Below are 23,179 nucleotides of genomic sequence, written 5' to 3'. Positions count from 1 at the left end.
AATGGAAAAAAGGCAAAGTTACAGACTGTGAAAGGATTGTTTTGTTAAAGTATTTCCAGTCAATTGTTGAAGAGATACAGTCTGTCTTCATATTTGCTCATTTTAAGGGGCTTAGATGCATTTTTCCAGTTACCAGTTGTGTCTATTATCCATTTTATTGCAAATCTATCTTGGATTTGCTGCTATTAAAATCTCTCATGGCCTATTGCATGACATTGCATCATGTCAGTTTGCTTTCAAATTTTTATTTTATATTTTCTAAGCAAAATTCAACCGAAAGTCTCAGCATTGTGCTATAATGGAGGGAAGAAATTAATTTTCACTGGGGTGCTTAATGTTGGTAAATTTAGGTTTTGGCCCAAATTTTCTGCAGAACATGTTCAAGCTGGACATTTTGCTCAATTGGGTCAGCTTATCAAATTAAGATATTTTTGACGACTGAAAGGCTTTGCATAAATCACATTTATTTAAAATAGTGCTTTAATATTTTCCTACAGTGTTTTCATAGAGAGTGGAGTTTCGCCTGTGACTGAAGTTTTAACATTTCTATACATCCTCTGGATGAGGAAATTACTGAAACCAACAGCAGCGATTAAAAGAGTTTTGCATCTTGCGAGAGGTTAGACACATCTTCAAATATTGATGAGGTTTACTCACCCAAACAAACACTTGCAAACACCCCATGTTAGGAAATGGTTTACATTTTTAACAGAGTTCTGTTAGGCTGCCTTACCTATACATCAAGTAGGTTACAATTTAGAAGTTGTCCACTAACATATACCTGATCTAAAAAAGTATACCTTACCTTTCCACATATTGATATTATACAGTGGGTTGTGAGAGAGATAAAGTTAAGTCAGTTTTGCCGGATCATTTATTAATTAAATTTCTCATGTAGACAAGTATGACTGGAAATTGTTATGATGCCCATACACAGACTAATAAGATGCAATGCTAACTGATATTGAGCTAGTAGCTGCATGTTGGTGCATAGATGAGGTCATCTTGACAAACAACAATATTTCTGTGCCCCCTCAACTTTAGTGTATGTACCTCACTTCTCCAGGGGGCACTCACACATGCAGCTATTTAAGGTTTAATCCATCAGATATTTCTTTACCTGTTAAAGCATCGTATGCTCTCACTCATAATCAGTCCGGCTGCACACCTGCATTCTTACCAAGTCCTTCACTGTTTCTTTCTCTTCTTCTCTGTAGACTTTACCTCATCAACTCTCCAGTCGTGAGAGCAGAGAACCTGCGTTTCAAAGAGGACGGAGTGCGGGACGTGTTGAAAGATGTCTTCCTCCCATGGTATAATGCCTATCGCTTTCTGGTGCAGAATGTTCAAAGGCTACAGATGGTACGTGAACACAACAGAAGGAACACAATGCATTTTACAGACCTATGATTTTCTTTTGGCTATTTCTACCATATGGGGAACTTCTTAGTCAGTGCTTCCAGTTGCATCTATAAACCTTCAGGGAAATAAAAACAGCAGTGAAGAGCTGCAGATGCAGACCTAGTCCCACAGAAAAGTTAAATAATTTCAGCTGCACGTTGAGGTACTTGCCCCACCTTCAGACTATGTGTATCACAGCTCCCGTTTCAGTTGAAAACTTAAATTGCTGTAAAAACCTTTGGTTTTTGACAAATTTTTCACCTATTTCTCTTTGGAAACAGTTATGACGAATTTTTACATGTAGTTATTTCAGGCACTTTACCATAACGTGGGACAAATGTTGAAATAAGCTGGAATTGCTCTTCTTGCCGGTAGTTGGTACATGTTTGTATTTCTGTATGATCAGGTCCAAACTGCGACTGAGTTCAGGCTCTGTTAAGCTGTTTAACACCTGTGATGTAATGTGTTGTGATCTGTCAATCAGGAAATAAAACGATTCAAATGGTGACTTATGTTTATGCTTTATCAATCATGTTTTTTTTAATATGGGCTCATCTCTGTCTGTCAGGAGGATGAGATTCAGTTTCTGTACAACGAGAACACAGCAAAGCAGAGTGATAACATCATGGACAAATGGATTCAGTCCTTCACACAGTCACTCATTCAGTTCTTCAAGGCTGAGATGGAAGGTGAGACACACACACACACAATCTATTCTTCAAGTTAACCTACTTGATGTGGACAGTGACCAAGAAGAAACCTTATGTCTTAAAATCCATCCCTGTTGCTGTGCTGTTTTCAGTCCTCTCTTAGGAATGGGATCTTGATGCCAGTGTGACTTCTTGTTAAATAAAGGTTATATAAGTCAAATGAGAGTAATTTCTGTTTGCAGCTTACCGCCTCTACACTGTCGTGCCTCGCCTGGTCAAGTTCGTGGACATGCTCACCAACTGGTACGTCAGAACCAACAGGCGCCGTCTGAAGGTGAGACTTTTACTTTAACTTTGTGCTGCTTTCAGTGTTAGTGTTGTTTTTATGTAATGAAGTGCAAATTATAGACAGTAATGATGATCACTAGTAGTATAAGTAGTATCTGAGGGGCTTTAAGAGCTTTATACAGAAATGTATGTATAGTTTATTCCTGTATCTTTTTAGGATTTATTACTTAAATGGAAACAGTACTACCAGCAAATCTTTTTATCCTCTGTGTTCATCCGTGCACATGTTAATCTAAATAGTTTGTAGCCCTCAGAGTCAACAATTGGTTGACTTGGATTAGGTATACATGTCCTGGTTTTCGCCAGAGCACTTTTATCTGTTCACTGTTTTAAGAGGATGAAATATGTAAATGTTTATGTGTGAACTTTGTAGGGAGAGAGTGGCACTGAGGACTGCCTGTGGGCGCTGGAAACCCTCTTCAGTGTTCTGTTCTCCATGTGCAGGCTGATGGTGAGTCATACTGTTCCTGTGTGTTTGACTGAGAGAGAAAAGAGAATGTTTATGGGGTTAATATGTTATGGTGAGATTCTGCTTTTGTGTGTGTGTGTGTGTGTGTGTGTGTGTGTGTGTGTGTGTGTGTGTGTGTGTGTGTGTGTGTGTGTGTGTGTGTGTGTGTGTGTGTGTGTGTGTGTGTGTGTGTGTGTGTGTGTGTGTGTGTGTGTGTGTGTGTGTGTGTGTGTGTGTGTGTGCTATGAATATTGCATGAGTAGTAGGAGTTTTTATTTATAACACATTGAATATGTTTGCATGTAAGGCGAGAGGCACGCTAAGAGGCAGTTAGCGTAACCCAGATCAATACAGAGCTATACAAATTAATTAGCTGTGGCTGATGTGGAGGAGAATTGCTTCTGAAGTAAACTCACTCACACTGTTGCACAATTCAATTTGAACTATCTGGGGAAAATAGCTTCAATAAAAGTGTGTAACTGATTTCACTGTTCCTTTAAGTCAGTAAATGTAAATTAAGTAGACTACAGCGTTTTTTATTATCTGGCTTACTTCTACTTTCTCTCATGTCTACTTTCGTTCTATCTGTAACCCAAGGCTCCATTCACACCCTTCATTACGGAGATGATGTACCAAAATCTGCGTCAACTCATTGACCCTGCCTCTGTCGACGACAAGGACATCAGCAGTATTCACTATCTCATGATGCCCCAAGTCAGGTAGAAAAAAACACTGTTCATTAAAGCTTCAGTTTTATGGGACAAGGATTGTTTCAAGGTGTTAAAACTAAAGAGGATATTCAGTGACGGGTCCAAAAACTCATGATCACTCAAGGAAAGGGTTGTTGATGTCCTTGCTAAGAAGAGTGGCTCATGGTCAGTGTGTCACGTCCATACTCTTCACACCAAACTACCTCCCACTCCTCATTATGTGTTTCTATTCATGCCTCTGCACCGGCAACAGACAATCCATGGTGTTGTCCGTCCATTCTATTGTAAACATAATATGTCAAGAATGCCTTCACAGAATTTCTTCATATTTGGTACAAATATTCACTTAGACTCATGAATGAACTGTTGTGGTTAAATGTTTGTGGTCAAAGGTCCAGGTCACTATGACCTTACAAAATACGATAATTGTAGTTTAGTATGTCAATAGAAACTCTGACGGGGCACGATATAACACAAAAAGAAAATGGTAATAGCCTGATTCTTTGATGCCGACAACTCAAGGTCGGAAAACAAAAACAAAAATACATTTCTGGTTTTCAAGAGTCATATTTTGGCCAGCAAGCAAATCAGTGTTTGTAAAACCTTGGTGAAAAAAAACAACTGAATGCTGAAGTAAGTTTGATAATCAAAAGCTAGAAGTGTAGTTTATCCAGCAGAGTTGGAGAACTCTCAGCATTTACCACCTCCACTGATCAATTCTGAAAGAAATTTTCTTTCAGTAATAATAATAGCTTTCATTTTCAATTTTCAAGACAGCAGGGCAGCAACCCTGTATCCAGCATGATGTGTCAGATACACTTCAGTAGAACGGAAGCTTACTTACACAGTGTTTTAACCAAGCGAACATGACTAGGGTAATTCGGTTTAAAAACTGCTACGCCTCCGTCATAGTCAGCCTGCAGCTCACACAGCAAAACCCTCCTTGTGTTCGCTCTCTTTTCTCTCAGGATATCCACTGCTGATCCAGAGCCTAATCAGGTTCATCCAGAGACCGTAGCCTTACTTTACATCACGTAGTGTCAGGCTTCACAGCAGCTGTTCTCTTTGTGCCTTTACCCCCAATTTCCTCCTTTCACTCCTGCTGTTCGTCTTCTTCATCTATCTCTGTGTGTGTTTTTTTTTGTCTCGCACTCATCCCTTCATTTTATTGTAATTTAGCTAATGATTTTCATAATTATATTTTAATAGATCTATTGGATCCTCTAGATAAAAGCCTTTGAGCACTTTCTGAGCAGATTTTCTTTGTCTGCCCATGTGTCCAATGTAGTCCATGGCTCATTGTTTCTGTATAATAGAAGGGAATCAGAAATTATTCGGTTCCAACTAGGTCATTTGAAAATGGAGAAAGTGACAGAAATCGTTGTGCACAGCCTCCTTCAACTTAAGTGGTATCGTGCCCTCAAACAAGTCACCCACATCTTGTTTGTGTTTGAAGTAAAATCACTTTTATAGACCTACAAGAGCGTTTCCTCAGAGACCTCAAAATACCCACACAGAATTCAGAATTAGAACAAGGGCTTGCCTTGATTGTCAGGCCTGTAAATGGATGCTGCTTAGAAAATACGATCATTTCATCCCCTTCACTTCAATTACTTCAGTTAAGTGTGTGCCTCGGTGGCAGATCAGTTTTGTTAATGCCTGGGAGAATTTTTTAATTACCTAAACTTAATTGCATCATCTTTAACACAAAAAAAAGTTCCGACATGATTAAATACCCAATTGATTTAGCAGAAGGAAACTGTTTGTGTAATGGTTCATATAATCTCCTCTGTCACTTTGGCAGCTCTCACTGCTGCTGCGTTATTAGCCGCTCGTCCCCTCTGTTGTCAAATGGGACTACTTCACCCTCCTCCCAAAGGTCAGCAACCAATCAGGCAGTGGGAGCAGCTGCTCTTCAATCAGCTCATTAAATGATTGGCTGTCCCTGGCGTCCTCTCCTCTGTCATTTTACTCCAATTGCGTATGCACACAGGGGACGCACACTGCAGGAATAGATGAACAGGCATTGTGCGTGTGAACACACACAGCTTATACTTCTGCATATAACTAGGGTTAATATCACTGTGCATCAGTAGCTGTGCGGCTCTAATTTGAATTTAGGGTGGAAGTCTCATTTTACCTTATTAGTGAATGTTACAGATTCGGCACTGATGGTTCTGAACTGTGTCTTCTTTTGGATTTGTGCTACTAACCTTGTCACACACTATTATGCATTTTTCTCAACTGAAGACCAAGTAGAATTTCTAAATCACCATTAACCATAGTTGTGAGATCTGAGTCCCTTTATAAAGCACCTCTGTCCCCTGATGTGGCCTGAGATTGGGCAAAATGTCACAGAAAATAAAATAATTATTCCAAGAAGATTATTAGAGGACAGGTCATATAACACCCCGCAATAAGCTTGAATGAAAAAAGTATACTAATGACTAGTTAAAGCTCTCTTCTCCTGACTCGAGCTGCTTTTAGACGTGCACAGAAGTCCTGACATTTTCCTGAACTTTCCCAGAGGGGCTGTTTGTGAGAACGCAAATGTCCGAGTCATTGCTCCAGACATTTCCGGAACTTTCTCTTTAGTCAACATGCTAACACAACTCACGATGTGATGACACTACTTTTGCATCTGTTTTGCAGGGAGAGTGTGATTGACAAGCGCATTGAGAGCGCCGTCTGTCAGATGCAGTCTGTGATTGAGCTGGGCAGAGTGATCCGAGACAGGAAGACCCTGCCCGTCAAGGTTAGTCATCAGCTTTACTTAATTCACTGATTCACTGCAATGTTAATATGTATTAAATTCAAACATATGTATATATATATATATATATATATATATATATATATATATATTATGCCTTGTGATATGGATTGTAAAGTTAAGGATATATGATACCATAGAAATATGAAATTGCAAATTCAAAAGACGGATTTCTTTTTATGTAAATGTCTCTTGTTTGAAATATTAGAGAACCAGGTCAAGTTTGGTGTAGTTTGGTTGTTATTTTGATTATAACTGCTCTAATTTGTGCTTTGTTGAACATCTGATTTCAGTACCCACTGAAAGAGGTGGTAGTTATTTGCCAGGATCCGGAGGCTCTGAAAGACATCCAGTCACTGCAGAAATACATACTGGAAGTAAGTTAACTATCTTATGTATTTTATGAATTAATTTATTCTATTTTTGTTGATCTAATGTTCTTTGATTAGTAATATTAAATGTATAAGTTAAAGAGAAACAGTGTAAAGATCCTTGTTGCCACTTCTGTTTGTCTACTTGGTTGAAGGGATGAATATCAGAGGTAGATCATCTCCTCATGTTTGTATGTTCCACTGTAATTGAAATTCTGTTTAATTGAAAAAGAGGGGAGGAGCAGTTGACTTGGAAAATGATGCACACAAACCCTTCATTTAATTACTGTTCATCAGTTTGTCTGCTGCAGTATCTTTACAATTCTTCGTCTCTTTTTCGCTTTCACACAAGCAGCTTGAAAAATTACTGAATTCAGTTTCCAGATGATAGAGTTTACACCTGGTACAGTATTGAGATCTGATCGAGATCTGATCAATCTGTCCAGCTTGCTTCAGATCAAGGTTCACATTTGGAAGCTTTATCTTAGTTCAAGCGACTTCTTATCTCTCACTCTGTTTCATTCCTGGTAGGAGAAAGGTTTAACCTCACTGGCTTCAAGTTTCCCTAAAATAAACAGGGTTTATTTGATCTGAATTGAGAGCAGTTAGGATCCAGCAGTCCTGAGAGAGACCCGAGCTTCTCACAATCTGCCTGATTAGTTTGAGTTGATTAATTCTTAATTCACCCTATTATCATATCAATATCAATAATTCACTATCTCTTGACCAGCACTCCTTTTCACCCTCGATGTGATAATTGTGATAATTAAGTGTTTTAAATTAATTAATTAGTTTTAAATATTGTTGTCAATGATAGTTGAATAACTTATTGGTTCATTTCATGGCTGACTTGCTTTTCTACAACCTTTGATTAGGCTTTTGCACACGTCTGAAATAATTCAAGTTGTCAGTTTGACTCTAACAGAACGTAACAAAGCCTTTATCTCATCTTTGGACTAGACTTTTTTTCCTGTTCTGTTACATAGAATAGTTGGCGCAGCTGGCACCAATAGTACTGGCCTATTTCAAGTTTTCAACCATTTCCTAAGACTGTACTCCGCAGACAAAGTCTTGAATTGCAAAAAACATGGAGACACCGAAATGTAGCATTTGCAATTAAATGTACATTTTGAATTCTGTTGATTAAAGTTTTATTGGGTTCCAAATTGGGTTAAACGCAAGTTGAACAAAAGTGAAGAGATAACCCCCAAATCATGATCTGGGCATTTAGAAATAAGCTCATCTGAAATTGAGCTACTTCCATCAACCCTTCACTGCCCTTTTATTTTCTTCTACTCATCCCACTACGGCTGCTTATCGGTTGCTCTCCATGCAGGTCAACTATTCTAAAGCTCGGTCTCGATGACTAGCCTCAACTTTTCAGTGGCATTGACTGACAGAAGCGTCTCTGCTGCTTCACCAGATATGACTGGATCACAGATTTCTCTCCATTAAGATTGAAGGATAAAACAATTTTTGTTGAAAGGCAGAAAGATAGTGACTGAAAAGGATGAATAGCTTATATGAGGTTTAAAGACTGGCTGGTTGATTTCATGGCTGAGTTCATCTCTCAGGGTTTGATTATGTGATCAGCTTTTAAATTCGCCCACTACAGCACATGCCTTTGGCATGCCTTCAGAAAGTTTTCGAAGGGAATTATGTTTACAGTTTGAGGTTCAGTGATATTTTTTATTTATTTTCCTAATTTGCGCACATTTCATTTAGAACATTACATTCATATACAAATATAATTTTTTTTTTTTTTATTTGTTTTAGATCGTTTTTGTCCAGACTTTCTATGTATGTATATTCTCTCTTCAGCAAACTACAAGACAGTGAATTTACCTTTTCTAAAATTTCCATCCTCCAGGAGCTAAATGTGCGACAGTTGACCCTGTCAACGGACAAGGACAAGTACAGCATCAGTCTGAGAGCTGAGCCGGACCACATGGTGCTGGGGAAGAGACTAAAGGGGGCCTTCAAATCCGTCATCGGTTCTATCAAGGAGCTCACCAACGAACAGCTAGAGGCCTTCCAGAAGACAGGTATGGTTCTGTGTGGGCAAAACGAGCACATCGCAAATCCCAATATCAAAGTCGGGAGAATACAAACATCCCAAAATCTGTCGGCACATAACCAGTCTCATGCAGTTCCCTAGTTGTAATTGACAAACACTTTTGTGTAGTCATATTTGACCAAAGTATTACCAAATTCGTATTTCTCCACAATTATCAAAGAGTAAATCAGTACACGGTGATGCGTAATAGATATGTGAAAAGACGTTGGTTAGTATTAGGACTTTTAATGCTATTGCACAGTTGTTTTATAAACTATTAATCCTTGTAATGAAACCTGCTGCACACAGACGGACGGTTTATCCTCAGAATATATAAAACCATAACCCTTGTGAAACTATAATCAGAGCTGGAGTACGGATCAAAGCAGTGCAAGGTATCTTGTCTCTCCAATTATAGGAAGACGAGGAGAGCTCCCAGAGTCTCTGGGGAAGGAAGCAGTGGAGGTCAGCTTGGCTGTGGGAACTGAACATTTCCAATCACTTGTATGTTTGAAGTCCAGCCAATTGGAAGGGGAAAAGTGAAAGGATGGAAGGACAGAGCTAGATGTGGAAGAGGATGGTGGAAAAAGAAAGAGAGGGGACACTCAGATGAAAATGTGTGCAATAGCATCGGGTTACAATTTAATAAAGACCTATTTTAAAGTGCTAATGTACCGTTTAATTAAGCATCTATTTGTAAGCCAATTCTTAGAGCTGCGATATTTCTTCAAATTCAGCAAAAACATTCCCTTGGATTGAAAGAAGAACTGATTTTGGTGCGCAAAGGTCAAGTGGACTCCCAAAGCCTGGTGAAATAGATATCTCCGGAACCCCTTGAGGGAATCCTTTCACATTTGGCACAAACATTGGACTCAAGCGTGAACTGATTTGGTTTTGGTAGCCAAAGTTCAAAGTCACCAGGGCCGAACTCTGGTACTTCTTGTTGTTTTTAGTTTACAAGATTTCAAAGATATTGAGCAAGAACAGAAAACTGGTGGACAAGATGAATATCTCGTAGTTGATCAGTTATTTGAAGTTGACTGAAGCAGTATCAGTGAAATGTGACCATGGAAGTGCTTACACTCTTTAGTTGAGCGGCTCCTTTTAACCTTTTCAAGCAATTCCTCGCAGCCTAGTCCAAAAGCTGTGTTCCAATTTAGACTAGAAGGAATGCAAGTTGGCTGGAAACTGATTGTGGGTTCATGCCTTTTGCTTTTATCAGTCCTTATTCAATACCCGTGCCTTTTGATCCCATCATATTGATGGGGTGAAAGAAGATGGGTTCAGAGAGAGGGTGGAACAGAGGAGAAGGGAGGGACACAGGAAATCAAAGTGTGGAAATCTAGGATTAGAGGGGATGGGAGTGTCTGTTTTCACCCAGCCTCCGGGTATAGAGAAGTGAAGAGGAGAGCAGAGCACCGGTCATGGTTTTTAGTCAGAACACAGACGTGGGTAATTGCTGCCACTGGCAAAATGGAAATATAAAGCTGACTAGATTGAGTTTGCTGTATTGTTTAACAGCTCTGATCTCTGGATGTGACTGAGGACACTGCGATGTAAGGGATGTTAACATGCCAGTAAATACCAGCTCAGACCACAGATAATTCAAAACAAAGCCTAGGTCTGCTGTCTGCTGTTAAAAGAGCATTTTATTTTGGAAGGCTGGGTTTAATGACACCTTTTCCAGAATCCTCCTCACGAAACGACTCCTGCCACTTACAATAATTTCACACAATCAGTTGGCAATTATATAAATGAAATTATGAGGATGGTGGAGAGCTAAATAGTTTTATCATTGTCATCATTTATCATTATCATCATTTAATTGAATCATAATAGGTGGTGTTTTATTCTCAGTAAATTATCTATTTTCTATTTTTATACTTTTTATACAGGAAATGTGAAACAATTCTACATCTTCAATCGAAACCCTTACTTCTGCATTTTGTCCCTGAGCTGTTCACTTTTACGATTTTATCAGATACTAAAATCAAACTCACACACTCTTTATTAAATATGGTTTTAATCTTCATGTACCCCCTGGTGCAGTTTGTATCGGCTCTATAATGTATGGTAAATGATGATGACGGTGAAACAAAACAGGGACCCATAGGGTTGAAATTCGCATGAACAGCATATTATTTTCTATGAATTCATAAACGCTATTTATATATACATACATATAAGTCTTACATATTTTTGTTGTCATTATAATAACGGTAGTTTTGAATGTTTCCTCATAATTGTTGTATATAATTTTAAGGTACCATCGTGGTGGAAGGACACGAGCTCCATGAAGAGGACCTGAGGCTGATGTACACCTTCAACCAGAGCTCAGACTCCGCTGCACAGTATGAAGCCCACTCTGATGCACAGGTACATTTCTGCTATACATTTAAACCTAGTTTTGTTCAGATTAGACACATCAGTGAAACAACTTTGAATGCAAAGTCACCACTCATATTCTCAATGTGAGTGTGATATCAGGAATATTGAAAATAATTATTTATTCAAAACGTGCACAGGTCATGTACTTTTCATTAAGGCCCTTTAATGAGACGCATAATTACTGTTGTTTGTAGAACAGTTCTAAAGGTACAGCTCCACACACACACACACACACACACACACATACACTGACCTCTCTCTTTATTGCAACATTATTGACTGTTGTTGTGCAAACCGAGCTCCAAAGTGAATCGTAACTGGATCTGAAAAAGTAAATGCTGCTCTGCTGTAGCTCCAGCACAAGCTGCCATATACTGTAAATGCATTAATGTGTCTTCACTGTGAGTGTGATGTATGAAATAATTTCAAGGCTAAGTGGAATCCAGCATGTACGCGTTTCCCACAGTCCCTCTCTAATCAGTGCTCCTGCAACCGTACATACAACACACGGCTGCACCTTCATACCAGTTAACTGAGCTGGCTTTTTAATTCTCTGTCACTCTCGCTCGCTCGCACCGACTCTCTAGCTCCCATCTGTCTGTCTCTCTCTGTTATCTCTCTCTCTTCTTGTTCTTTTTCTCTGTTCCTTTTTAGTACTATTCTCTGTAACAGCGTCATCTCGTTCCCTCCTCCTTCTCATCGCAAAGCGTTCAGGGCTGCCAGCAGCTCTGTCCTGCTCAACATGACACTAATTTTACTTTAGTGACTTGCAAAGAATGCAACATTTTCATTATTGCTGCTTGGTTAGGTTTCTGTTTCTTTTTTTCCTTTCAGTTTTCACATTATAAATGTTTGAACTATATACAGGGCTTGACGCACAAATAATTACTAAATTTCATCAAAACAAGACGATATGTATAGGAACACATTTATACACCTCATTCTGAACAACAAAAATCTTCTCAGTCCCTTGGTCAATACGAGATACCGCTGGTCCTGGAGCTTTTGTGAACCCGTCGTCTGGTTTGTTCTGAGCTCAGCCAGCGGTCCAAAGCAGGACACACTTTGAGCTAATGAGTCATTGAGTTTCTCACAAGTATTCACTCTTCATTGATTGATGATTGATTCACTTCGGACGGAAAACACTGGTTCAGTGCAGTGGCTGCAATTTTGGTCATTGTTGTTGTGTTATCAACAATTTAATTCAAAAGAGATACGACAGGCTGGTGTTTGTTTTATTTTGTATACCTGCCCACACACTCCCAAATTCATTTTACAGTTTGCACACATACATTTTTTTAGTCAGCTGTCACTGTGCATTTCCATAAAAAATTGCTCCCATTATCTCTGGATGTTAAACTAAATGAATATATATAAAGTTGTACACCACACTTCCCTTCCTTCCACGTCGCGGTCTTGCACTGTTAATGTAGTTTTACATTCACTCCGATTTTTTCGTTTTGGCCCATGTCCTAACCTGGAGGTGACATGGTTAATGACATATACGGCAGTCAACCACCTGGAGAGGATCAAAATGTTTTGTCTTCATCGGTCATGTCTTCCATTTTTAAACTACAGTCATTGGTGGTAATCCAAATATGAAGAGATTAGTACAAATCTTTTAAAATGTACTCATCATTAATAACAGATTTATGTTGTAGATTACCATATCAAACATGATTTAAACTGAGGGTTGTAATATGAGGAGGTATTTTTATGTAAAAAATAGCAGGTAACCATATCAGTTTGGAAACATCCAAACTGTTTATGGTCTGTTTATTGTCTGACCAGTTAAATCTTTAATCTTAATCTTTCCCCCTTGTCTTTAGGCCCTGGTGCTGTTGGATGTCTCCCCTGACCAGTCCATGGTGGACGAAGGCGTTGCCCGAGAAGTCATCAACCGAATTCAGAAACTACGCAAGAAGGTGGGTCGAGAATTTCAGGAGTCCTATTAGCGCTGGACAAGAGTGACACATAACACACCAGCATGTGAATGTGACAATCCCGTGTGTAATGAATGCAATCTGACATAATTGAAACTGTTGCCCGACTTGTAGTCAGGGCTGTGCCACAGTGAGTACACCACTCCACTGTGTCAGGACACTTGAGATGTGCTTGAAGATAAAATATTTTCCAAGGCTGTTGCTTACATAGTGAAAAATGAATGTATGACAGTGTGACAGAGAAGAATCATGACTCAGAAGATTCTGTTTGGTATTTTAAAGACTGATGTCAACCTGCAACTCCACTCCTGGTGGATTCTTCTGACACGGCATGAATCTAAAATAAGAAATAATACAGTCTCTCCAGTAGGAAACACTTCATGTGTTTGAGGTTTCCCTTGTTTGGCATATGCTAACAACACTATTTTTGCCTTCTTAAACTTTTAACACCCTCATCCTGCCAGTACAGTTTACTTCCCACAGTCACTGCGTTAACAAGGTTTTATATAAATACATTAGTAGAAGCTCTATGAGATGATTAATCAGTGAGACGAGCATCAGATCATATAAATCCTTTTATTAATTTATAATATCACAACAATTTCTTCATCTTATCACAATTAGGGAAATTGGAAATGTAAAAAACAAGAATTTAATGAAGAAAACATCTTCCAAAGAAAGGAAATGCAAATTAATAAGTTGGAAACATTTAACTTGTAAAGGATGATTCGATTTTTGCATCAAAGGAAATAATACATCTTTTTGAACTCCCATTGAAGTCATTTAAATGGCAATATTATTAATTGATTTGTTTAGTTGATTATATTTACTTTTCAGATCACCCCATATTATATTTAGTCAGTTACAGGAGTGTTGGTTGTCCTCCGGGAAAGTGTGAAAAACATGTTAAGCTTTGGTCTTACATTTTACAATAAAGCAATAGAGTAATAACAATGAAAGAAGATGTTAGATACAGCAATACTATATTTTTCTGTTTAATTTATATTTCCCTCACTTCCTCTTTATGTGCCATGCTAATTTTGTCGGGGCACTTTTTTAAATCTTTCCACTGCAGCGTCACAGTAAGAAGTTTCTCCATCATAAGGCAGGCTTAATGGAAGCTTAATTACAGTCTGGCCTCTTTCAGATTCTAATGTTGAAGCTTTGAAGTGGTCTGGGGAGTAAAGACGGATTAGCCAACAGCCCCTTGTTTTCACAAGCAACAAACAGCTTTTTCCGTCCCCCTATAGCAGTGGTGTGCACTGGCTCCTGGCCAAGCTAAATTCCTCCAGTTATTTCAAACTGAGATCTATGAGGAATTTTCCACTCCGGGGATAGGAATTAATTTTTTCTTCAACGTGTTTGGTAGTAGTTGTTGTATTTGTGTCTTTAACAATGTTTACGTGGGCGTTGGTGTTTTGTTTGTGAGCATATGCACGGTGGAGAAACAGGGGTCAGCATTTCCTTTTTATTGGATCGCTCATTATCTGGAGTTCTCAGTAGTTCTATTTGAGGTGTGCACACATACACACACTGTACTAGCCCCTTCAGGGGAGGGTCAGTACCTTGACTTGGCAGGAAAAGCCTATAAACCTTCTCATTGATTGACTGCTCCTCTGTATCTAGCTAACTTTATTCTTATGCCCTTGAGCCACATACTGCATCAATGTGTGTGTGTGCGTGTTTGTTGTACACAAAATATGTGTGTGGCTGCGCACACATGTGCACAGCTGCACACTGCAGATTAGGATGAGATCAATGTGTTTGAATGTGTCAAGGTTAGAGGAAGCTGACAGTATACAAAGCCAAAATAGATGGGCTTTCATCCAATAAAAAATCTCCCCATGTTCCATTCTTCTTTTATTTGTTCTACTACTGTCTGTTTTCTGCTTTTTAATCCCAACTGTGTTCTCCCTTCCATTTTCTTCATCCCATACAGGGGGTAGATTACTTACTCCAGTAATCAGTTCCTCAAGGTTTAATTTTCTTACAAAGGACAACAAAATCGTTGTAGAGAATTACTACATTGTGATGTGTTAGTTTTAATCTGAAATTGCAGATTGTTGTGTTGTTTGAAAAGACAAATCAAACATTACTTTTATCCCATTTACTCATTTTTGACTCGTCATCCCTGCGGTTGCAAAATAATACATCTTCACATAACACAAATACTAAGCGCTTTACTTAATTTGTTTACATAAAACATTCCACCCATGTCTCATTCTCTCCCTAGGGCCATTTGGTGCCATCAGATGAGATAACTGTGTACTACCGCTGCCAGCCAGAGGGGGAGCACTTGGACTCTGTGATTCAGGCTCACACTGACTTCATCCTGGCGACCACGAAGGCTCCGCTCTTGCCCTTCCCTGTTCTCAAGACTGCCAGTGTCATCATAGAGGAAAAGACTCAGGTATGAAATGAGTCCCAAAGGAAGCAGGGTTATTGTTTCCTCTACAGTGACACGTGTTACACTTTATTCAAGCATTTCTTTTGGTGTGGATGACAATTTGGTGTAAAATGTACTTATTGTATATTAGGTGTATCGGGATATGCGATTTCTGTCATTCCCTCTTTCATGCTCTCTTTTCCCCCCTGTGTTGCAGCTGAAGGGGGCTGACTTGGAGTTGGTCATCGTTAAGGGATCCTCTGGCCCACGTGTCTCCTTAAATGGACCAGCTTGCGCCTATGTGAACCTCAGGGTGAAGGTCAACAGCAAAGAACAAGGTATGGCACCCGGCAAATAACAAGCTCGAATCAAGAATGTGTGTAGCTGGTAAAAAAGTCAACAGATGGTTATTTTCCTTTTTGAGAAAAAGTCTGATTGTTAAGATAACAAAATATGTACAGCTCAGTTGATTTCTACTATTTTATAAGTAACTCCAAAGGTCTGCAAGTCCCTGCATGTATTGGATTTCAGTCACCTTTGCTTCTCTATAAATGAACCCTGTGAGCTGTTTCACTGACTTATGAATTCACCGTCACTGTTTACTCGATCAGAGGGAGTGGTGCTGCTGGAGAACCCCAAAGGAGACAACAGGCTAGACGTGGACAAGCTGAAGAAAGTGTGCAGCAGCATCTTTGGAACAAATAACACCGAGCTCAGATTCTTCAACAGCGGAACTGGTGAGAACTGATCTGCCTCAGAAACACATTCATTCTTTTTTCTGAGACCAACAGATTATATTACTGTTACAGCAAGAAACATGTATGACCTTATTGACTGTCAGTTATCCTATCACCAAAGTCTTCCTCATACCTTGTGTTGAAGCTATGAAAAAAAGCTGGAGACATTTTCTTAAACCTCTAGTTTTGTCAGTTCAAGAGTTCTAGAGTTACGCAGCTGAAATCAAACATTTCTTTTGACTTGTAACCCATGTGTGTGCATGTGTGTTCATGACAGAGTTGACCAGCAAAACGGACCTTCAGGCTTTGAGTGGTAAAACTTTCTCAGTGACTTCAGGCTCTTCGTCCCCCGGCCCCATCCCCACCGCCGACGCCCTCCTGTGTCCTTACGTGAATCTGCTGCTCTGCAATGCACAACCGGCTGGTGAGAGACACAGGCACACAGATACATGTGTAATCACTCATTAATAATAAGTCAGTGCTTCTCAATTGTAAATGATATGGGTAAAAATATTTCATCTTATTATCCGCTGAAAAAAAAAAGAAAAACAGTCAAAGCCTTATTTATTTTAATAAATATGCATTATGGCTGCAACAGATCTGATCCTTTCATTTAAACATCCTTAATCACACTAACAAAGTCAGTAACAGTGTAAATTGTCAAATAAAAGTACGTAAAGACGTGTACAAAAAAAACAATTATGATGGATAAACATAGAAAAGCCTCTCCAAGCCTTAGCAGAGATTGATAATGGAGTCCATATTGTTGTCTTGGCTCAATCTTGGCTTCATCACATACTTTCTCAGGACTCGTAAACAGACCTAATCCGATCATTTATACAGGAGATAAAGTCTGTCTGGTTCACGTCTCTTCTCCTCTCATCCTCTCCACTAGAATGCCAGACAGGAGAGGTGGGCACCCTCCTGCTGGTGAACCCAGTGGGACAGAATGGGCTCGACTACTTAGGCCTCCTGTCTGAAGCCGCCAAGGTGTTTGGCCTTCGCAGCAGATTGCTCAAACTCTACCTGGACCAGGACCTCACTCAGGGTAAGATGACTCAACTGGTGGATATCATATGAACCCTAGCATCATTGCAGAAGACTCTTATGTTCCATTTGTATGGAAACGACATTAAGGTGGGAGGTGGGGAGTGAAATTTGTTATGTTCCCTGTGGTTCCTGGTTACACATTGTTGTGGACTTGACAACTTTACAGGATTTTGTCTATAATAGAAGAAGAGAAAGTAAACAAACACAAAAATATGCCAATGAATGAAGTTAGAGATCAGAGAAAAAGACCAAGATTAATCATGTTTTCTTCAGGGTTAAAGTAATCTGGTTATAATTGAGTGTAAATTAACTAATGCATTACAAACATAAATGAATAATCGCTAATTTGGCACCAATTTGACAAAGAATAAACAAATGTTCCCAAAAGGTTTATCTCAGTTCTGGGGAAAACTTTTCACAGAAAAAAAAAACAACGATCATCCAAATCAAATCAAATCAAAGTTTATTGTCACATGCACCAATGACAGCGTCATCGGAGCAGTGAAATTCTTATGACATGGCAGGCAAACATCTACGCAGTAGGCGACTTTACAAAATGACAAAAAAAATAACATACTATGTAACATAACCTATTATTTTTTTTGTCATAAAAAAGCCAAAAAATGCAAAACGAGAGAAGCTCTTATGTGATATTCAAATTACTGGAGGACCAGCGTGTTGGCGTTAACACAGTAGATCATTTTAACTGTACTCAGAAATAAGATACATACATATATGGTCTAGAATGGATTACCTTCCCTGACCAGAGCAGATAACATTAAAATCAACCCAACTCCTCCACACAAGTAAATCCCATCCCACTGCGGCTTTCAACTGATTTCAGACCAGAAATGCAGGGCTGATATACGCTGACAGGAAAATTAGATTGACAGCTTTTACCTTCATCATCTAACGTCACTGATAAGAAAAGTAGTTTCCAGAAAAGGTTATGAATTCAATGAACTATGTTCTTAAATGTCATATCTCAGCCTGGGTATTTGGGGATTTACACAACATTTTCATATCCAAGGAACGCTTTGAAATACTCTAAAGTTGTATCTAATTATTATTGTTAGAGTATCAAAAGTAAAGAGAAATTACCCCCTTTGACTTTGATATTGTTGTTATTTATGTGATTGATGCATTCATCCATGTGTAAGTAAGAGTCACAAAATATCTCCCTTCATTATAGTGGACTAACAGTAAAAAGTGGCATGAAATGATAATGGTCCCCACACATGCAAGTGACAGTTTCTTTTTAGCTGAATTTTGTTGTCAGATATAATTGATAACATTCAGTCTTTCTGTTCTTTTACCAATCATGCATTTCACTTCATGTCCCCTGTGACCTTAAACATATGTTACATTTTTGTAAGAGATGATTTGTCCTGTTGTTATTATCGTCTATTGATGTGTGACTGTTTGTTTTGGTTTCATGGGTTGTTGTTTGGAGAAGTAAATATTAATTAGGCTTATTAACTTTGCAAATGATGTACTGCCTTCTCCTTAATGACACTACTTGGTTTGTTAGATTATTTTGAATAAACAAAACTAAATTCCCTTGGGGTTAAGGTTTTTATTATTTCTATGATTTATGATCACATCATATCAATCAAGCACTCTATTCATATCTTGGTTTCTGTTTTTCAGAGCTGCCAGCTGATTCCTCGGTAAAATCTCTCGACACCAAGACTCTGTTTGTGAGAGTTCTTCCTACAACGGCCGAAGCATAAATCCTGAGGATCTTTCCATCAACATTTGTCTCAGATATATCACAGGTTCCTGGAATATTGTTTTTACCTACTATAGTCCCAGTACCCTCATCTACTGTTGTACTGTGGACTTATGACAACATGCTGCGTGCCATGTGTGTAAATGGTTATTTGGAAATCCTGATGTAAAGCAGGTTCACAACTCTTACCTGTAGTCACGTTTAAACACAATTTGAGATGTGACAATAACTGATCTCTCTGATTCAGTCTGTTTGTTTCTTCTCTCTTTCTCTCATCCACTTTTAATTCGTCATTGGTTTTTCCAAGGAAGCACAATTTGTCGTTGAGCTATATTTATTCTGGAGAGAGATTTACACCTTTAACTACAGGGGGGTGCTCTTCAACAATAGAGTGAATGTTTATACGGAGAGTAGCTAGACAGATGTGTAAAAGTGTGAAGTGGTTGGTCATGGGAAACTGGGGATTGTCTGATGGAGGGAAAGCAAGACATTAACTCCCCCGCCCCCCGCCAAAGAAAAACCAAAGGTTATTTTTTTTTGTCAGTAACTTGGAAAAGAAGATTCGAGGGAATTATCAATATAACCAATGGACATTCTTCTCTAGGAAGTTAATTATAAAAAAATCATGCCAGCTACTCTCCTCCAAGGCTGATTTGAGGTGAGCTTAGTCCAGAGTAATTATGGCTTTGGCCCGTAACTGGGAAACCAATTTGGCCTATTGTGCTTCTACACCATTTTGAATTGAAAAGATAAACCTATTCTCCTCAATGCATTTGGAATCCTTTGACAATTGAAAAGGCATTTATATGATGAAATGGATTTTCAGGCTTCTGTACCTTAGGGACCAAAGGGTTCTGTAATAAAAAAAAAGCAAAAAATGGATAATGTACTATTTTAAGTGACAAATGGAATAAATCAAAGGTGACTTAAGGATCAACACGCTGTTATTTTTCCTTTGTGTTTATTGAAACCCAGTATGACGAGGAAACCTGTCATTGACTTTGCTGCAAAAACTGTTTGGAAAAATGTGTTTGTCTAATAAAACCAAGACAGAAAGTTAAGAAGAAACAGAATAAAAAAGTGTGGCTTAGTCTTGTGGTCGGACCTTTGGTGAGTTGGGGTTTTAGGATGTTGTAAGATGTATTCATTTTCCACGGCGTCATTCTTTGAGCTCTGTTTGTTAAGGATGTCCTAGTTTATTGCCTCCATGCCGGCAGCACCCATCGCCAGAGGTATTAAGTCTCCAGGCTGTTTTTCCCACTCTTTTGAACCTACATGTATCTCATGCCTGGTTTACAGTGGTCCATTGTTTGTTATTATGTGTGAACTCTTCAAAAAAACAATTCAAGAGGCTCACAGACAAGTCTCTTTGACTAATCGGGGACAACTACAGCCAATCAGAGCGCAGGATGGGGTAAGTGGTAAAAAGTTTGGACACCAAAAGTGAAGCCAAAGCATCGTGATCACCACCTGGTGGCTGGCTGCAGTAGATAAATAAACCCTGCCTAGTCAATTTCAGTGGAATGGATATTGACCAAACTAAAAAGTAAATTTCTTCTAAAGATGTTTTTTGTCATATCACTCCAGTGTGGGTACTGATGCTGATCATAGAAGTTCGGTATTAATTAATAAAGACATATAGAATGAAAACAATTAATTAGTTTTACAGATGGGACAGTTTTCCCCATTGAACTAATGCGGAGTAAATTAGTATTTATGAAAAACCAGTGTGTCAAAATATGAGCAGTCTGGTACTTGACACTGGGTTTTTTTCCACCTGTGAATTCCAGCATCTATAATCATTGTCACTTCGGTGGGATGACTTGATACTGGCTCCTCCTGGGGCGGAGCAACATGCTGCTCCGCTGGTTAAATATTAAGCACACAGCTCTGTCTCATCCTCCTTTCATCCATCTCACTCCCATCTGCTCCTGCTGCTCAGTTTGTGCCTCTGCACACCCTGGCCTGGGTAACAGAGCAGGTCAGTAAGGCATCTGCTGACAGACATCACAGAAATACAGTGAGCCGTGAACATGGCCCCTGTCATCTTCCTCTAATGATGGACAACAAAACTCTTTACAGTGTGCTACAGTGACGGTAAGGTTTGATCAGACTTATGATAGGTGGGATTTCAAAAACACATCGACCAATAAGAGCTATTTCCAACCAGCCCACCCTGGGCAGCACGTGCACTACTTCATGGAAAAATCTAAATCTCTGCCAGTAGATCAATTTTCAGCACCCGGCATGTTCCCCACTGCAGAATGACGACAGCAAAAACAACCTCTAACTAACTGCGAGGGTACGAGCATGAATAACGGTAGGCGTGACTGTTGTTTTGACTGTGAAGGGTGTGTGTCCCAGCTGCAGCATAATATATATATATATATATATATACACATATACACATATACACACATCAAATCTGGTAGAGACAGAAAACTAAAACCCCAGGTTATGCAGTTTAGTAGTCCCTGGTCCTTCACTACCCCCATTTTATTTACATCTATAATATGTCATTGTATTGACTCTATTTTGAATCATTGTTTTTCTAACCTGATAATTCCAAGCTCCAGTTTTCAACACTGTCTGAAAAGGTCATCAATAACATTTTATTTGATGTTTCGTATTCTATATTCTCCTGTTGTCACCAATCACTGTCTTTGTGATATTGTGCGATGTGTCATTGTGATTAGGAGGTTCCTTGGTGTTTTGGGATAGCGTTGTATTTGAATTGAAAATATGTATCAGAGGTGAAACTTAACCTCAAGGGAGAGTGAGGGTGCGAATACAGCATTCACTTCCTGTACATGATAAATATTTTATCTGATCCTACCTGTTACTTGCAAAGGAAGTAACATTCAACATTAGGAATGACATTGATCCAGCCAATGATATCCATCATGAAAGATTTAATTGGAACGACAACTTATGTGATTTCTGTCACTGTGGAACATGCTTTAATATAGGTCATGGTCCCTTGACAAATAAAATCAAAATAAATAAAACGGATGTAAATATTTAAAAGTCAGGCTTTATATTCGTTTTATTCAATGTTTATGTACAAAATTATCTCACTGGAATTGAAAACATCTTTAAAAAAGTATCCTGCCTTCAAAGTCAGGCTTTAAACGTGAAATGTAAGACAATGCTAGGTGGCTAGCATTAGCATCCACGCTCCACTCATGTTACGCCGGCAGGATGGGAAGAAAGGCAACAATTATGTTATTATTAACATTATTTTTATTACTATGGGTAGTATTTCGATTTTTGGGTGTTCACGCATTTCGAATGTTATTAGCTTTAGTTGTAAACTGTTAATAATATTTAGACACGTGTGCAGTTGTTGTGGGAACGTTGTTTGACAGAAACTACAAACGTGTCATTGTTGAGATTAAGGCGCAGGTATTTATGAATTAACGACGTGCCCTGAACGCGTCATGTAACGTATCTAGCCATCAAGCGAAGAGCAGATAAAATGAAGTCGATTTTGAGGCTAAACCCGAAGCGAGTACCACGTCCGAGAAAAAGAACGAAAAAACTTTGTCTTTAAATAGAAAACATTCGAAGTGATGTGGCCGAACTTTCTGGAAAAACAAGAGTGGGACATCTCACCTGCTCTCCTGAGCTGGAGACGGAGGTTAGCTTCTATGCTAGCTCGCTATTTGTGACATCTTGTTTTAAAAGTGGAAAAATAAGTTGCAGAGAATAGGAAAGTAAATTCTACCTGTAATTAATACTACCTGCAACTAAAATAACTCGAAAATGATTATAATAAGTGTTATCTGATGCGTGTACTATCCAGATATAACAGTAAACTGAATATATGTGGGGGTTTGGAAATAGCTATTTGTCAAAAATGACATGAATAGAGACTTCACCTCATTTTATAGACAAAATGATTCCTGGTTTAATCACAAAATAAACAAATGAATGGTTTCAGTCAGGAAGTGATTGGCTCACTCGCATTTTCAAAAAGCAAACTTGAAATCCACGCTCTAATGTCAAGTTAACAATATGAAAGTGGTGTAATCGGGTCGTACATGAGGATTCCTGTGATCGCCTCCCTGACAACCGACTTCCATTCTTTAATGAGCTTCCCCGAGAACTGATGGAACCCAGCAATGCTCCAGTAAAGCGTCACATTAGATTCAGGTGGTGTTACGCAACACCGGAGCTGCTCGCT

The 23,179-nt window shown here is 38.9% G+C and overlaps 1 protein-coding gene across 1 annotated transcript in view; it reads left to right on the top strand.

The window, feature by feature from the left end:
- The window catches only part of iars1 (isoleucyl-tRNA synthetase 1), a 46,315-nt gene extending 26,385 nt beyond the window's left edge, over nucleotides 1–19,930 (top strand). Inside the window, exons 19-34 of the mRNA XM_062405004.1 lie at nucleotides 1,218–1,362; nucleotides 1,970–2,090; nucleotides 2,294–2,385; nucleotides 2,773–2,850; nucleotides 3,445–3,566; nucleotides 6,210–6,312; nucleotides 6,624–6,707; nucleotides 8,572–8,746; nucleotides 11,021–11,133; nucleotides 12,975–13,070; nucleotides 15,322–15,498; nucleotides 15,692–15,812; nucleotides 16,086–16,211; nucleotides 16,489–16,635; nucleotides 17,107–17,259; nucleotides 18,912–19,930. Of these exons, the coding sequence (XP_062260988.1) occupies nucleotides 1,218–1,362; nucleotides 1,970–2,090; nucleotides 2,294–2,385; nucleotides 2,773–2,850; nucleotides 3,445–3,566; nucleotides 6,210–6,312; nucleotides 6,624–6,707; nucleotides 8,572–8,746; nucleotides 11,021–11,133; nucleotides 12,975–13,070; nucleotides 15,322–15,498; nucleotides 15,692–15,812; nucleotides 16,086–16,211; nucleotides 16,489–16,635; nucleotides 17,107–17,259; nucleotides 18,912–18,994 (1,936 nt within the window). The 3' untranslated portion in view covers nucleotides 18,995–19,930. The remainder of the gene's footprint in view (nucleotides 1–1,217; nucleotides 1,363–1,969; nucleotides 2,091–2,293; nucleotides 2,386–2,772; nucleotides 2,851–3,444; nucleotides 3,567–6,209; nucleotides 6,313–6,623; nucleotides 6,708–8,571; nucleotides 8,747–11,020; nucleotides 11,134–12,974; nucleotides 13,071–15,321; nucleotides 15,499–15,691; nucleotides 15,813–16,085; nucleotides 16,212–16,488; nucleotides 16,636–17,106; nucleotides 17,260–18,911) is intronic.
- The last annotated feature ends 3,249 nt before the right edge of the window (nucleotides 19,931–23,179 follow it).

The sequence above is a fragment of the Platichthys flesus genome, chromosome 2 (genome assembly GCF_949316205.1).
Source record: "Platichthys flesus chromosome 2, fPlaFle2.1, whole genome shotgun sequence".
Lineage (NCBI taxonomy): Eukaryota > Metazoa > Chordata > Actinopteri > Pleuronectiformes > Pleuronectidae > Platichthys > Platichthys flesus.
This window is presented reverse-complemented; position numbering and strand designations above follow the sequence as displayed.